The sequence below is a fragment of the Musca autumnalis genome, unplaced genomic scaffold, assembly GCF_047663935.1.
Source record: "Musca autumnalis isolate F117 unplaced genomic scaffold, ASM4766393v1 scaffold_2, whole genome shotgun sequence".
NCBI classification, from domain to species: domain Eukaryota; kingdom Metazoa; phylum Arthropoda; class Insecta; order Diptera; family Muscidae; genus Musca; species Musca autumnalis.
The window spans coordinates 253,893,654-253,911,997 of record NW_027411755.1 but is presented as its reverse complement, the minus strand read 5'-3'; the positions used below and the strand labels follow the sequence as shown (position 1 = coordinate 253,911,997).

The 18,344-nt window shown below is 33.5% G+C and overlaps 1 protein-coding gene across 1 annotated transcript in view; it reads left to right on the top strand.

Moving 5' to 3' along the window:
* Positions 1–2,743: 2,743 nt before the first annotated feature.
* Positions 2,744–18,344, top strand: part of LOC141395492 (uncharacterized) — a 28,114-nt gene continuing 12,513 nt past the window's right edge. Inside the window, exons 1-2 of the mRNA XM_073971479.1 lie at positions 2,744–3,034; positions 11,076–11,262. Coding sequence (XP_073827580.1) covers positions 11,183–11,262 — 80 coding nt within the window. The 5' untranslated portion in view covers positions 2,744–3,034; positions 11,076–11,182. The remainder of the gene's footprint in view (positions 3,035–11,075; positions 11,263–18,344) is intronic.

Sequence of the window (18,344 nt, the reverse complement as noted above, 5' to 3'; positions counted from 1 at the left end):
CCATGGACGGGACACAGTATGTTCAGGTTCCAATCGTCGGGTACGCGTTCTTCCTGCCAGGTGGAGCTAACTAGCGTGTCGCCTCCGGCTTTAAACAGCTCGGCTGGTAGTCAATCTGCTCCTGCTGTCTTATTATTATACAGCTGTCTTTACCTAATCTTGGACGGGTGGTATACATTCAATACCTTCTTCTGGGATTGGATCTGTGGTATCTTCGTCGACTTCGCTACTATTGGATACCAACAGTTTGGAAAAATGCTCTTTCCGTATACATAGCACACTATCTGTATCAGTTACCAAATTTCACTCTTTGCTAGAATTTTCGGACTTCATTCTGTCTCCTGTACATCTCGATTTGTTCACACTCCCGCTTTTCCATCTCTCTCCTGCGGAAAAGACGTTTCTCCTCTCTCCTTTTCTCCCGATACCTCTCTCGTGCGCTACGCGTTGCTACTGATTGTAAAGTAGCCCTATATGCCGCATTTTCCGTGTTGTGTCTGTTTGGTACGGACCTTTGCTGCAACGAGGTAATGGTCCGAGTCTATGTTTTACTGGGCTTCAAACGTCAATTCCATTGGCTATATGCCAAAAAATTATCACAAAGATGGTTAACCTGTCAAAAAAAGCTATAATGTGTATGGTGTGTTAAAGAAAAAAATCAATTAGTCCCGGTTCACATTAGAGCAATTTCATTGAAAAAATTCATGAAATTATCGAACAGCATTTTGTAAAAGTTTGTACAAACTTTTGGGTTATCGAACAGACCTATTGTATTTCTATTGCCAGTTCCGATTTCGACACTGCAATTCTATTAAGAATTTTCTTCGCGTGAATTATATATATAAAATTTTTTATTTTTTTGTTTTTGGAAGAAATGATGTCGCTGATTGTTAGGATTCAAAATAATATATTTTTTTTCTAATTCCCGGTCTAGAGCGATTTCATTAAATTATTTCATTAAAATATCTCTAGTGTGGACCGGGACAAACATTTCATGAAATAGGGTGTTCTAGGTCGAGTTCCATACTAAAGTAATTTTATGAAATTGGTGTAGTGGGAAACTCGATTTAAGAACGCCTAGTCCCGATCCACACTGGAGCGATTTCAATAAAATTAAATCATGAAATAAGAAGTTTTTAGATCGACTTCCCCACTACAGCAATTTCATAAAATTACTTTAGTAAGGAACTCGATCTAAGAACGCCTAATTTCATGATATGTATTTTTTCAATAAAATCGCTCTATCGTGGACCGAGACCTAATTTCATGAAATTACACTAGTTCGTTTTACGAAATCCTAGAATCAAATGAAGTGTATTTACATCTGTTTTTTGCGTCATTTGCTTACGCACACAATCGCACATACACACTTATACAATAACACAAACACACGCACACAATATATTTATTCAGAAAAACAGGAATTTCACAACACAAATGTGTATCAAATAACTTAAATTAATTCCAAAAACAAAAAAACATAATTTTTGCAAGTTTTTTAACCATTTATTTTCACTTTTGTCATCGTTTGAGTATCTTTGTTTTTCTACAACACACACAAACAAACAAAGACATCATAAAACAGTTGCATTTTTTGGTAGTTTATGACGAAAAAGCAGGGTTGCGTATAAAAGTATGGTGTTTTCGTGCGTTGTTTAGAATAAATGACGTAGCTATCGTCATTTATTTTTGTATGGTAAATGACGCAAAATGATGCCTGTTTTAGCAAATAAATAACGAAACAGCTCTAAATGACGAAAAAGTTGCTAATGTAAATTGGACATAAGGCCATGTTTATATTATAGCCTTTTGCAGGGTTAACCTTCTTTATGAGGATTTATTTGAAATATAAGCAATGGAATTGACATTTGAAACCCAGTGGGTTTGTTAAATCCGGTTATATATAAACGTACTATAAGATAATAAGTATATTTATTTTAAAATTTCTATTTCTCAAATACAATTGAAAATGCTCTATAAAGCTATTAGGCGCAGAGGCTTAATATAAACTATGAATTTTTAACTTTCATGAATATAAATATAAAAAATGTTATTCAGAATTCCTAACCTAAAATAAATTAATATAAATTGTTATAAGAACCCACATACAAATGTATAAAACTAAAAAATTATTTGTGTCAAATGTGTGTTACAAGATGATGGATAGGTTGATATTGACAGATGCCGTCTTCATTAATTTATGTTTTTACAGGGTGTGACAAAAGAAAATGACGTGTTTTAATGAAACAAAAATCTTCAATTATAAAATATTAGACGACATTTTAGGGAGTATTATATACTTAATTTAGAGTGATATTTGTGAAAAGAGGAATTAAAGACTTCGGTACCAAAGTTCTAAATGCATAGAATATATTTTTTGTTTGAAAACATCAAGTTTAAACTTGATGATAATGATGGATTTCTTTTTATTTCAAATAGCATTTGATGTTTCTCTTTAATGCCATTTTTTTCAATGTGCGTTTATAGATTCTTTTATTTTTAGATGACATGTGTCGGTTGAAGACGAAGAAGTGTCATTTCTCTTTATGCCGGCATGCCAGGGAAAAACAAATGAGATGAACTCCCACATTTTTTTCTGTTTTGTAGATCACACAACATGCGAAAGTATGAGTGTATGAGTAGAGTGCGTGCATCGTTGCTTGTTGCAGCTTTCAACAACTGAAATGCATTGTTGTTCATGGCATGGTAGTAATAAAGAAATCCGGCAAATGGAATCTACTTCCACCATTTCTTTTAGAGAAATAAACACACACAGTAGTCTCGTCTTCTCCTACCACCATACAAACTTGGAGAATCTCACGAAGGGATATACACATTTCTAAATCATCCGTCGTGTATAAGCTTCAGCAGCTTTGCAAAAGTATGATCTCTCTTTTATAAGCAAACAACATTTTGAAAAATATTTCATTCGTATTCGAGTTTCGGTGCCGTTAAGTTGAAGAAAAATATAATTATACGAAAATCGCGATAAGAAAAAAAGTTCTCGCTTAGAATAGTGAACAAGAAAAATCAAGTAAGATTCAATTGTTTTGCGTACAATAGAAAACGACAAAAAAACTGTATTATTAAAAAAACAACATTAAAATTAAAGTGCCAATTTGTTAAAATATTGAAAAAAAAATTATTATTATTAAAATATAAAACAATTGTCTCCATGCTATTATCAAGTATTTTGACTCTAGAAACGTTTTTGTGCAATTTAGAAAAAAAAAATATAGAATTAGCACAATTTATTAAACTTCGACCCAATTAAATGTGTTCATCTGAAACAAGTCTACAAACACAAAGATTTTGCAAAGACTTATCAATAAGGTGTTTTATACAAATTCAAAATCTAATTTAAAATTTAAAACATAAACATTTTTATACATACATATATTTCATGTAATATTTATTACTAGACCTCTGTAAGTTTATACAGATAACATTCAAATACTTTAAGCTTCGTTCAAATCTCAGTTCGCCAAATCAGCCTTTTCATTCATTCTTCATGGCTCTTATCGACAATGTTTAGAAATTGTATACAATAAGCAAAAAAATAAATGAACTTATTTCAAACAATTGAAAGTTTATCGCTATTTTTGTTATTTATACAACACAATTTATTATTACACAATTGTGGAAACAAAAAACAAAATTTGCAAAAACAAAACTATGCGCAAAGTAAGAGATTGTGATTCCAAGAAACAATATCCAATTAGCAATATATTTTTTAATGCAGGATTAATTTGAACGAAAAATCATAATTTAATTACAACGTAATTTTACGTTTTTGTTGGTTCAGTGAAAAATTGCTAAAATCCTTATAAAAAAATAAATGATTGTTTCGTATCCTTTTTTCTTTACGGCGGACAGACGAATTTTTTAATAGTACGCTAATGGTATGTTAGTTCACTGGATTTCATATATCAATTCCATTCAGTATACGTCAAATAAATCCTCGTCACAATTCGAAGGCTTTTTATTAGTAGTATGTACCTATACGCTATTGAATTGACATTTGAAATCCAGTGGATTTTGTAAATTTAAGAGTACTTTAAGAATAGAGTTGATTATCGTTTTCACACATTTTTTTTGTGAAAGTTCCCACGCCACTCACACCCGCCTCAGCCGGAACCCCAGATGTGAAATAATTATCGTTGGAAAGAGCTTCATTGAAAGTAGGATGAAATCCAATTGAGGAGAACTGTTGGGAAACCCATAATGTTTGTATATTAATATTTTATGTACTAGCGTATCAAACGCTTTGCTAAAATCAGTTTAAAGCTTGTTTGCAAAACCATTGTGTGTATGACAGGTTAACTCAAATAGATTTGTTATTGTTGATCTTCCTTGATTAAAGTCATGTTGATGAGGTGAGACAATGGATAATACAAAATCGGTATAACTTCTCAGTCAATAGGCCGTTTAGGGCATGTTTTGCTTCATCTGGCGACAACCAAAAGCCTTATGTACATACAGTGACAGTCACTCAAAATGATGTAAACGATGAAAACTTTGAAACGAGTTAAGATTTTTTAACAATTCAAAAAACAATTTTGTAGGCTTGAACATGGTATAAGTAAAGAGGTAGATTTAAATGAAAAAAATCTATAGAACCCTTGTTTTTCTTGAATTCCTAAAACTTCAAAATAAAAGCAACAATTGGGTTTGTTTACAATGCGTTTTTTGAGCATTTTATTAAAAACGCGAAAAATGAATGAAGAGTTAAGTTTTCTCCACATAATCGAGTTGTGAATATGATAAACTGATTGTTTCAATGCAAATCTCACCAATTTCTTCCATACAAATGGTCTAAAAACAATTTTAAAAATCATTGAATTCGATTGATTTCAAAATTGTTTGGCATATTATTCAAACACCACACACACATACACAGTTTGTTTATATTGTTTTGAAGTTTTAGGCATACTCGAATGAAAAAAATTTAAATTGACATAAAGCTTTGGCTAATGGGTACTTTACACGATATGTATTTTACATATGGGTTGTCACTTTTTATATACAAAATGTATACGCAAAGTGACAACCCATATGTAAAATACATATCGTGTAAAGTACCCATAACCCATGGTACAAGTACACAGGTAGCCGCATCGGCAATTGTTGGTAACATAAGATGTCAAAATTTGACATAAATTGAATGCAATTGACACATTATGTTACCATCAGCTGGCATGATAATGCTACCTGTATTATTGTACCATGGGCTAACCTTTTTTATTAAACCATGGGCTTGAAAGTTGTCTTTAAAATGGCATACAAAAATATTACGTTTACAAGTACAGTAGTTTTGACTTAGCTGCCAAAACAAGTTTTGTACGCATTTTATGGCAGCAAAACGAATTTCGCACTTATCTTTAGTATTTTTAGCTGCCAAAAAGTGGCAGATATCCGATTCACCCACCAAAGAAAATGCCATAGAATTGACTCTTAAATGTGATATTCAGCTTTACCTTTCCTAAGATCCGAGAACTATTTTGGAAAGGAATGTTGAAATACATTGAAACACATCGTCAAAAAAGTCTTTATTTTGCATCAATTCATAAATAAATTTCCAATTATTAACATTTGCTTCCACCTCTTTCATTCAATTTCTTTTCGAAAGAAAGGATTGTTAACTTTTCTTTGTGTTTTGCAACAACCTGCAGAAGTAAACTTAAGGAAACATAATTCTCACCATATGTGTTCAAAATCTTGTTATTGTTCTAATGAGGAATTTACTCAAGGAATTCAGGTGAGGTAAGTTCGTAGAAAGAGCTTCGACTCATAATATCATCGATTGTATAAAAATTATCACGTCAACATTTTTCTTCTGTTTCGTAAAAAAATCTAAAAAAATCAGTTGTCGTATGACGTGATATAGTTTTTGGCTGGTAAATACAAAATTCTCAATGAAATTGGGTTATTCTTTCCAAATATTATTGGTAGTTAAATACAATTCGCAGTTATAGGATTGGCAGTTAAAAGTGAAATTTGCATTAAAAATTTGACAAAAGTGCAAATATTTTAATTTTTTGGCAGAAAAATCTAATTCGCACTAAAACGATTGGCAGCAAAATCAAAACTACTGTATACTAAATGCAGCACTTTGTCTTTTATTCATCTACCAGAAATGACACAAAACTTTACTCAAACGTTGGATGTGTTTAGGGCATTATGCCGTAAACACATCCAATGTCTCAGTAAAGTTGGGCGCCATTTCAGATAAAATAATAATGAGAAAATCGATCTATGTTGCCCTTGCTCTATTATTCTCAAAGACGTAAAGTAATAAAGACCCGAACAAATGCATTTTCCAAAAACATATGATAATAGTTTCACATTTTGGTTTCAGATGGCTACACAACTCATTGGAAATGATAACAGCAATGTCAATAGTTTTTGATTCCCATTTCTCGCGGCAGAAAACATTAACGTTGTGTTTTGTGGCTGAAATTTATTTCTTCACTATTTCTTATTTTTTATTTAATAAAAAAACAAAAGTCAACGCCTTAAAATTTGAGTTTTATTGTTTTTCTTGTCAATATTCCAATGAGTAACAGTTTTCATTTAACAGAATGTTGCTATGATGTCGTAGCAACAGAGGTTAACTCCCTCTACAGTTAATTTTTAACAATTGACTTTTCCTATCTTGTAATATTGACATCTTTGTTATTCTTTTATCAGAAATGAGCCCAACTTTACTGAAATGTTGGATGTGTTTACGGCTTTAATCCTTCAGAAAGCAACGGAACAATCCTATATCGTAATCATGGCAGAACTACCAGGTAGTGGTATCACACCAGCTGATCGAATATGAAAAGTCAAATCCCTTTATAAAAAATTATTTTTGTTGTAATTTCTCCAACAACATAAAGAAAGTTTTGACATAACATATTCAAAATTTTACGATGCCACTACCTGGGTAATTGTGCCATGATCGTAATTCTATCGTAAACCATACAAGAACAAACAAATCACAGTCGAACTAAACGGCTGAGTACATAATCTGCCTCGCCTGCTTGCCTTGCTTGCTTCTGATAAAATAAAGGCCTGGGTACATAAGCTGCCTCGCCTGCTTGCCTTGCTTTCCTGCTTCATTTCTGACATAACAAAAATAAAAGAAAGAGTCCTGATCAAATTTAGTTTTGGGAAGAGAAAGAAGTCAACGGCAACCAACGGTGGTTGAGACATGATATCGGTGGTTGAGACATGATAACGGTTTTATTTTTGGCAATTCCATAGAATTTCAAAAAACTTGTTCTATATACAAATGTAAAATGCGTTTATATTTTTGCTCTATTTCCCCAAAAATATTCTTCTTTCTTATAACAAGACGGGAACACTTACTTGTGAGACCTTGAAAATTATCATAGTATGCGTTTGTGCATATTTACATTTCATTGACGTGAAATAAAACTTAATTTTTGCCTTAAGTGATGTTGTTATTACGGAAGAATAAACATACAATATTTTTATATGTATAAACAAAAATATTGGTTTGATTGCATCCATGCAAATCTTAGTAAACAAATTCCAGATGCCATGGAAGTGAAACAAATATATATAAACATGCATTTATTTTTATATGTAAATAATATAGTGTGTTTTGTGGAATATATTTTATTGCCTTTACAAACAAAACGGACAAAAACGAAAAACCCATAATGGTACGTTTACATATAACCGAATTTATTAAATACACTGGTTTTCTCATAAAAAAGGTTAGTCAAAAAGCTCCAATCAAGGTAAATTTATAGAAGGTATGTGCATGAATTACAACAACTAACAAATTTACAAAAACAACATTGTTGGTATCATGGCAGAACTACCAGGTAGTGGTATCACACCAGCTGATCGAATATGAAAAGTCAAATCCCTTTATAAAAAAATATTTTTGTTGTAATTTTCCCAACAACATAAAGAAAGTTTTGACATAACATATTCAAAATTTTACGATGCCACTACCTGGGTAATTGTGCCATGGTTGGTATTGAAAATTAATTGTCAAAGAAAATATTGAATAATAGGGTCGTTCCAAAAAATTTCTCAGGAAAAAATAAATACATTTTGAAAATCCTCCAAAATAGAACAAATTTGAGTGACAATGTAAAAATAAAGCATTCAGAACTGTCGTAGGTCATTTTTATTACACGTTTAGGAAGAAAAACAGTATTTTATGGTAGCAAATTTCGAAGTTTCAAATTTCATGACTAGACCCAATTACATTTTGAAAACTAAATTTACAAAAAAAGTAAGAATACAGCTGATTGTCACTTCTACTTTGTATAAATGTACCTTGGCTCCAATAAAAACATTTGCGTACTAGATACTTTACTTGTTTATTCCTTATAACCATGGTAGAATAAGAAAAGGTAGCAGCAATACACAGCTGACTAAACTGGGTTGTAACGTTAGTGTCAAATTTCATATGACATTTTATACATTTATTTCTATTTCGATGTACATTAGGGACATATATTTTTTGAGAAAAAAAATATAATGCGGAAAAAACCATTTCCCAGAAAGACTTCTTCATATCAATGATATGTAACTTCCTCCAAGTTCGAACGATAAGCCGCGCAGTAAATCCTTGCTTGTAGAGGCGATACAACGTTTGTTAATATGTGAGGTATTTTGTAAAAATTTAAAAAAATAAAGCCCTCATAAACATGTGCTTCTTTGATTTCTAAAACAAAACATTGAAACAGCTTCTCCTTTTTCTATGAATTTCCAGCGACCCCAAACTTTTCTGCAAGAATTCTACTTTCTGCGAGAATTTATGCATTTAGTGGAATGATGTGGAAACATAAAAATTGAAAATGTAACGAATTTTCATTCATGTTTTCCAAAATATTCAACCAAATGTGAAAAAGTATTAGTTTTTTAAACTCCAATAATTTATAGACATTTCCTTGTTTTGTTTACAAATACAACTGGCAGTAACGTTACAAACAAAAACAAATTCCTTTGTGGTTGTTGTTCGAGTTGTATTTGTTGTAGTATTAACTTTACCTTATATTTGTTCTACCATGCCTTATAACGGAGGTTAACGTCATGTTTACATTATAGATTTTGCCGGGTTAACATCTTTTGTGAGAATTTATTTGACGTATACGCCATGAATTTGACAATTGAAACGCAAAAAGCAAAACCGGCAAAAAGATCGAATGCAAACATGGCGATATGGGATCCCTATTTGACATTAGGTCTGTCTGGTTACCCTAAAATTTGTAACAATTTGTACCAATTGTTGCTGGAAGTCGTCTGTTAACACAAAAAACCAGCAAAAGAGAGCAATTCGAGAGAGACATTTTGACAGTTCTTTCACTGAGAGTTTGCAAATTCTTGCTGGACAAATTTCTTCTAGCAAACATTTGCAACTCTTCTTCTTCCTGAAAACAATCAATCATTTGTTTTTAATTTTTCGTTGATTTATGTTTGTAAATATAAAAAACAATTTTATTGCGGAAATAGCAAGTCCAATGGTATTATTTTTTGTAGAACAAAGTTACGAGGTTGAAAAATACATGTTTGGGTCATTTTATTTTTTTATTTTTAATAAAATACACATTTTTGCTTCCATTGGTTCCTTCATTGGCCGACAAATTGTTCTGCTTTGGCAAGTCAGCTGATTGCCTGCTGGTTTTTGCTGGGAAGGTGTCTGTTTACTTTTTATAATTTTCTAGCAAAAGGGAATAAAAACTCCTTACTCTCTGAGAAAGTTCTTGCAGGACAATTCTTGCTGGAAATGTAAGCAGACAGACTTATTAACGTGCGTTTATACGATGATGATAAATTGTTTGATGATAAATTGCATTATTTGGAATTATTTGAAAAATAACTGGATTTCAAATATTAATTCTATAGCGTATACGTCAAATAAATCATTATAAGGAAAAAAAGCTCTAATGGGCCAAATACATACGGTCCGTTGTGTGACACGTTGCGCGTTGAAAACAACAACCACATGAAAAATGTGTAAGTGATGCCAAGTTTGTTCTTGAAGTTTTCATGTGGTTGTTGTAACGAAACGCTCCACGCGCCGTATGTGCCGAGCGCTTAATGCAAACGCCGTTTGGAATTTTACGTATGTATGTGCCGAGGCCTTATTAAGCCCCCGGCACATACGGTACGTTGTGCGACGCGTTGAGCGTTGAAAACAACAACCACATGAAAAATGTGTAAGTGATGCCAAGTTTGTTCTTGAAGTTTTCATGTGGTTGTTGTAACACAACGCTCAACGCGCCGTATGTGCCGAGGCCTTTAAGCGCTCGGCACATACGGTGCGTTGTGCGTTGCGTTACAACAACCACATGAAAAAAGTATAAGTGATGCCAAGTTTTTTGAAAAACAACAATGTGGCTGGCGCATTAAAGTTAAACATAATTTAACTGTTTTGGGACAACGCGTGTCCCAACTTGTCACTAAACGGACCGTATGTGCCGAGGGCTTTAGAACGTGCCTAGCACACTTGCACTTGACGTTGTCAAATGACGTATTCTTGTGGCTTATTTCTAAATTTTAAAATCATTTCGGTTACTTATTCCATGCACAAAATATTTATTTAATAAACAATAAAGTAATTTATACAAAAGAAACGTGAGAAAAACATAAAAATTCAAGAAATCTGCATCCACTCAAACAAAGAAATTTCAATCTTTGATTTTTTTTTTGCTTGGAATATAAAGAAAACCATTTCTGCTAACAACAATGATGTGTACAACAAATTATGCACTAATTACACAAAATATACAAAACGTATATGCATTTATATATAAACAAATTAATATGTGTGTGCGTGTTTTTCGAATAAATGTTTTGGCATAACATTTTGCCATAAACCAGAACATCTAATAAAAGCATTGATGTTATGTGTGTTCGTTCCAGTTTTTGTGGTAATCAACGATTTTTTGGGTTAGGATGATTTTTAGATTATTTGGATTCGTAACCGAAAAATTTATAAAATACAAATTAAATGTTTAAATATTTCAAGCAATAGTCAATCAAATTTCTTTCAATTATTTCCTAATTTATGACAAATTATGTATGTTTTTTCTATATTTTTCCAGATCATATTTTATGCTGAGATCTCATCAAAATATTTGTATTATTGTATGCTGAAATCATAATATTACTTGCCTTACGATCATCAGAAAAAAACTACTTGTCAATAATCATGGGGCGACAAATTTTAAACATGTTGCTATTGGCGGTCATTGCAATGCAATTTGTTGGACGAGCTTCAGCACAAGTCACGTAAGTACACTTTAAAAAGTATGAAAAATGCTGTCGATGGTTTTTAGTGGCGTAAAGTCTGTTTATATTAAAGAAATGCGTGGTTAAAAAGTTCAATTTCACGGGGAATACGTCACATGAAAACTTATCTGGAATCCAGTGGATTCACCTTTAAGGCATAATCGGTATGGCATTCTTGTTTACGTCATTGGGGGTAAAGGAATAAACCAGGTATGACGGTTTCTTTATTCCTTTAACATAAATGACTTATGCTTGGTTTACATTTACGAAATCCACTAGATTTCAACTGTAAATTCCACTACACAAACGTCAAATGAAATCCAATTCGTTTGACGCAAAGAAATTGACAGTTGAAATCGAGTGGACTTCGTAATTGTAAACCAATAGTACGTTTAGACTCGATTTCTAATGTCAATTCCATAGTATATATGTACGTCAAATAAATCGTAGTTCTAAATCCACTGGATTTTATTTGACGTATATTCTATGGGATTGACAGTTTTAATCATAGTATAAGTTCATAGTCTAACAGGCGTTCAAGCATTACAGCACTTTACTGAAACGTTGGATGTATTTTCGCCTTTAGACTTATGCTTAGTTTACATTACGAAATCCAGTCGATTTAACTTTATTTCCTTTGCATATAAAAAAACATTGTTCCACAACATCCCATATGGGACAAGGGAGACTTCTCTCATATCAATGAGTGCACCCCGATTCATATTTAGCTCAATGATATGGGACCTACTGTTTTTATCGCCGAGTCCGAACGGCGTGTCTTAGGACACCACTTGTGGAGAAGTTTTTCAAGGCTGAAATACTCAGGAAATGTCGCCAACATTACTGAGGGGTATTTTGCCACCGTTGAAAAATGTTTGATGTTGCCTGGCCGGGGAATCGAACCCCCGACATTCTGCGTGCAAGGCGGGCGTGCATACCATTGGACCACGGTGGCACCCATTTTCCTTTGCATATACGTCCAATTAAAACTCATCTGAAATCCATTCAATTTCATTTGACGTTTAAGCAATGGAATTGACAGTTGAAATCGAGTGGATTTCGTAAATGTAAACCAAGCATTAAGCAAAAAAGTCAGCCGCTTACCCTGCGTTTACAAATGCCAGTATTGGCAAGACAATAGCAAAAATACTAACCTTTTTCACAAATACATTTATAATTTTTTAAATATGTATAGAGAAAAATATGAATGTATTGGTGAAAATGGTTTGTTACTTTGCTATTGTCTTGCCAATACTGTCTGTGTGTAAACGCCTAGTTATGTACTGAATAAGCTTATAAAACGTTTACATATAACAGAATTTAATAAACCCACATACCCCCTTATGTTAACCCGACAAAAAGCTATAAAACAAACACTATTATGCTTGGTTTACATTTACGAAATCCACTCGTTTTCAACTGTCAAATCCATAGGTTAAAAGTCAAATGAAATCCAGATGAGAGCATTAAACACATTTTACATTTGTACTTAAAACAGGTGTTTTGTGAGTTTACGTCATTTATTTGACAGATATTGTATGGAATTGACAACTTAAATGATGCATGTTTTATAAAACATGTTAAGTGTAAAATGCGTTTTAGGCTAAAGACCTGTAGTGGAATTCTGTAACTAATTTTTCAAGTTACCGACACATATCGGTAAAATTAAAATGATTATAATTTCGGTAATTAACGAAATTTGTCGGTAAGTTAACAACCAAAATATAGTTATCGTTAAGTTATACCTATAGCAACAGTGTTGTCAACTCTTATTGATATTTTTAATTCATAATTTGGCGTTTTAATTTTACCGATTTTTGTCGGTAACTCGAAAAATGAGTTACAGAATTCCACTACTGGGTACATAAGCTGCTTTGCCTGGTTGCCTTGCTTTCCTGCTTCATTTTTGACATAATAAAAATAAAAGAATAAAGGAGGCTAAGCAAATTTCGAACTGGGTTGTCCTTTTCTTTGTTATTCTTTTATCAGAAGCAAGCAAGGCAACCAGGCGAGGCAGCTTATGTACGTAGTCCTTAATAGCTCGTTTCCACGGTACGTCGTTCGTTCTCTATTCGTTGTTCGACCCATAACTACGAAAAAATTACTTATTATAGAAACATATAAAAATATGTTGAAAATACAAAATTATTCAGAATTTATGGAAAAAATGAATGAAATGTGTGTAGTTAAATATAGAAGAATCATTTGAAGGAAAGTCTATTGCTTTTCCTATTCATTTAATGTATATTTTATGTGTTTTCGGTTCAAATTTTCGTGAAAACAAGGAAACAAAAATTAAGGAAATTTTGTTTATGTTTCTGTTAATTACGAATGGTGTCGTGGAAACGGGTTAATTCGTGTACGTCGTTCGACAGGCGAACAACGTAATTGAAACGCTCGTGTGAACATGACATAAGAGTATTCCAAAACATTAGGTGTGTTCGTTTACTCAATAATTTTTGCAAGTCCAGTAACTTCTTGCAAACGACTAACTAGGCGTTTACACAAGACAGTCTGTCTGCAAATACAACTCTGATTACTAACACATACATACATTTGTCGGCTGTCTCCTAGCTGTCCATCATTCTTTCACAGACAGCCTAGTTAACAAATGTTTTACATTTTTGTAGAAATAAGTGAGGTAATAATTGAAATGTGTTGAAAACAGAAGATCGTGAACAAAAACAAAATATGAGAGCGAAAAACAAAAATAAATAGACGATTTTCATTCCTAATTCTACAACTGTTTTTGCAGTTGTCTGGACGCCTACGTCACCCAGGCAAGTTTTGGTGTTTTGACAATCAATACATGTACTCAACTGTCCTGTCATGTGTAAACGCAGGGTAAAGGCCTGGGTACATAAGCAGACTCGTTTACTGGCTTTCTTGTCTTGCTTCATTTCTGACATATGGTCTGTTCCTTTACTTTTAAAAATGGTAACATTGGCTCTCATATAAATGTATGCTTTAAAAAGTAAGGGAACACTTTGCGGGTAAAAAGTGGTAAAAACTGGTAACCTCAGGCACGTAGAGGAACACGACTATAATAAAAATAATATAATAACATGACTCTGCCTTCTTTATTCTTTTATTTTGATTATGTCAGAAATGAAGCAAGGCAAGAAAGCCAGGCGACGAGGTCGCGTTGCAACAACCACATGAAAAAAGTGTTAGTGACGGCAAATTTTTTGAAAAACAATAATACGGCTGCGGCCTTAAAGGTAGAATTAAACGTGACATAACCATAACGCCATAAGGTCATGTTTATATTAAGGCCTTTTGCAGGGTTTACCTTCTTTATGAGGATTTATTTGAAATATAAGCAATGGAATTGACATTTGAAACCCAGTGCGTTTGTTAAATCCGGTTATAAATAAATGTAGTATAAGGCCATATCAATCAGCTGATTAAACCAATCCTATGGAAATCAATGTATTCGATTAGTAGTAACATGCCATAGCCATAACTATAAGAAACCAATTGGGTTTTGGTTTTCTATGGTTATGGCGTTATGGCTATTTCACGTCTAATTCCACCTTAAAGAAGTGTCCGGCAAAAAGGGGCACACGTGCCCTTGATGAGAGTAACAACAAAACAACCACCATTTAGTCTTCACTCAGAAGTCAATGAAGAAAGTTGTACGCTTTTTTCAGTGATTTTTAATTTTAGCAATGCATTAAGTTAATGCCATTAACCCACACGATGTTTGTGGAGAGAGCAAAATTTACGCTCTCGATGTCGTATGCGTGTGACCGCACATACTTCATTTGTATTGGTACCGATACCTGCATTAAAGTTAAACGTAATAGCTTTGTTCCTTTACTTTTTTAATGGTAAGGGTTGGAAAAGAGAAAAGTGTCAAAGTTGCTCAAAATTGCTCTCTCATTAACATTGTGGTATATCTGGCAGCAATGTCAAAAAGAAACATAAAAAATCAATTTTCGTCTTTTATTTCACAGTTTTTAATTTGGTTTTGTCAGCTTTCGACTTTTTCTTCTGTTTATCGTCTATTTATGAAATAATCGTCAAACAAAAGTCGAAAAATCAGTTCTGCCATTTTTTACCTGCCGAAATTTTGCTGGTAGCCTGTGGTAGAAGAGAAAGCCATTTTCGCTCTCTCTCCACTCTCACTCTCTTAAAAATTGCTTCCAGTTTTGCCACTTTTCGGGGTTATGGAACGCTTTGCAGGTTAAAAATGGTAACTAATGGGAAAAATGGTAACCTCAGGTAAGTAAAGGAACACAGCTAATTTAACTTTTTGGGACAACGCGTGTCACAAAGCCCTCGGCACATACGGTCCGTTTAGTGACACGTTGGGTTGTTCATGTGGTTGTTGTAACGCGACGCTCAACGGACCGTATGTGCCGGGGCCTTTAAGGCAGCTGCACATACGGCGCGTTGAGCGTCGAGTTACAACAACCACATAAAAAGTTCAAGAACAAACTTGGCATCACTCACATATTTTTCATGTGGTTGTTGTTTTCAACGCTCAACGCATGACACAACGGATCGTATGTGCCGGGGCCACATAGTACAAATACACAGGTAGCCACATCGGCAATTGTTGGCAACATAAGATGTCAAAATTTGACATCAATTCAATGCAATTGACACATTATGTTACCATCAGCTGGCATGATAATGCTACCTGTATTATTGTACCATGCGGGGCCATTCCATTGATTAGTCCCGGTCCACACTAGAGTGATTTCATTGCAAAAATTGCATGAAATTATGCGTCTCTAGAACGACTTCCATAGTAGAGTAAAATCATAAAATTGCTATAGTGGGGAATTCGATTTAAGAACTCCTAATTTCATGAAGTTTTTTAATGAAATTCAGGCTAGTGTGGACCGGTACTGGGTATTTTTCGAACTGTCACTTGCATGTGTAAACGGGGGTAAACGAACATCCAGTACAAATTTGGTGTAAACGAACACACATATTTTTCAGTGCATTCTCAGTAAGTTGACTGCAGAAGTGTGCATAATTGCTAATGAATGATCCATAGCAGCCAAGATCACCCATATACGTTAACGTGACTGCAACAACAACATATGTTCTCTTTATTCTTATTTGTCGTGGTTTAGCAAAGGAAAGACTCCCTCAGAGGGAATAATGCACAAAATATTTTGAGCACCACCGATCCATAGACATCGCCACATACAAAAAACTGCATTACAGTCCTCATTTATGAACGTAGTATTTATACTTTATAATGGAATGAATGAAAATTTTGTTTTAGTATTTTTATTGAAGAATTTTTCCATCTAAACATTCACACACGCACACCACTCAATTCTACAACGAAGTGGCGTTAGTTTGATCCATTATCATATTTCATTACATCATAGCGCCACTTCCGCACATGGACCATTAAGAAGAGTGTGTACCAACCAGCAGGAAAGAAATGCAACAGGGACTTACTTGATCGATCATGATCATCGCCACCATGCAATTGGTATTTTTATTTACATAATAATTTGTATACACTAGTTTTTTTGTTTTTGTCCATATGGGTATTGGGGATTATAAGGAAGGGCAATAGTCATTAAAGATCACAAAAAGAATACAGGCAGACAGACAAGATATTAAAGAACAAAGCCCATCATGACATTGTGCCCATATAAATATTCAAAACAAAATAAAATGCTCATCTTTGTTTGTTGCGAAGAAGAGGGAGGGGGGGATGGTAATAAAACAAAATGCATCTAAGTTCAGACTTTATTGGTGCGGAAATATATAGTTTGTGTTTCTTCTATCAATAGCAATTCGTTGTCTACTATACTTCATAAACATACTGTTCCCCTACTTGTTTTTCTAAAGCCAAACAAGGGAGGAAAACTTTCTAGGCAACGCAAAGTGTCACATCAAGATGTCGAAGAAAATGTTATTTTTAGTAACAACATTTGATGCAGGCGGTTGTGCCTGCCTGCATGTAAATGCATCATCGTCATAATTATTAAAAGGTGATGATGAACATAAGAATTTCTTTCATGACCATGTTGATCGTGTTTTACAAAAGTGTTGACATGTAAATGGCTTTTGTCATTAGGCAAGGCAACATCAATAAACATTGTTATAGTCAAGAGAATTATATAATTGATTTATGATGAAAGTGGATACTCTTGACTATAAAGAAGGGGAAAGCAATAAGAAAACAAGGCAAACCAGGAAATAGTATTTAAAATATAAATTTGAATAAACGTTGCAATTTGTTCGAACACCATTGAGCGATACGCACAATCAACGTTTGAGTAAAGTTCTGCGTAATATTTAATAAAGGAATAAAAGGCCAAGGGCAATAATGTTTGTAAACGCTGAATATGCTTTCGGCTTTAATCCTACGGAACTTAAGTCATCTTTACACTAATTTTTGCTATCATGATAACTGTGTAGGAATTCTGTACAACTACAAAACAAACAAATGAAATTGTTGTAAAATAAACAATGAGTAAAGTTGTTAAAAAGTTACTGAATAGGGGGGCTGGGCTATCTCGATTTCAATTGAAGTAAAAACAAGTAAAAAAGTATCCGTCGGCTTTGCCGACAGAGATATACCCTCAGCCTGTGCAAATTGAAACACTTTTTTCACAAAAACGTATGTATTTAGGGGGTTTCAAAATGTTGGTCGTATGAACCGACAAAAATGTTGATTAGGATTAAAGTTCAAAATTTTTGCGGTAAAGGTACTTAAAGGAATGAACCGACATAGACCATGGGGGTGCCATAGGGGGTTTTTACACCCTTCGTCCTGTTTTCTCAAGAAGTATGGACTTGCCCCTGAAACAACTTTTACCATCGTAATTGAGGCACCGAATGTAAGCTACTTCAACAAAAATCATAGTGATTCAATAGCAGTAGTGCGATTCTGTAACTCTCTACCGATGGAATTAACGACAAACGTCGATAGTTAACGATATTTGTCGGTAAGTGCTATTCTGTATACAAATTTTACCGATTTTTATGTCGGTAATTATCGAAAATCATCGGTCAGTTACCGACGAAAAAAAAGCAGTCGTTAAGTCTACCGATATAAAAGAATTTTCATATTTTAAACAAAAAAATCAACGAAAATCAAT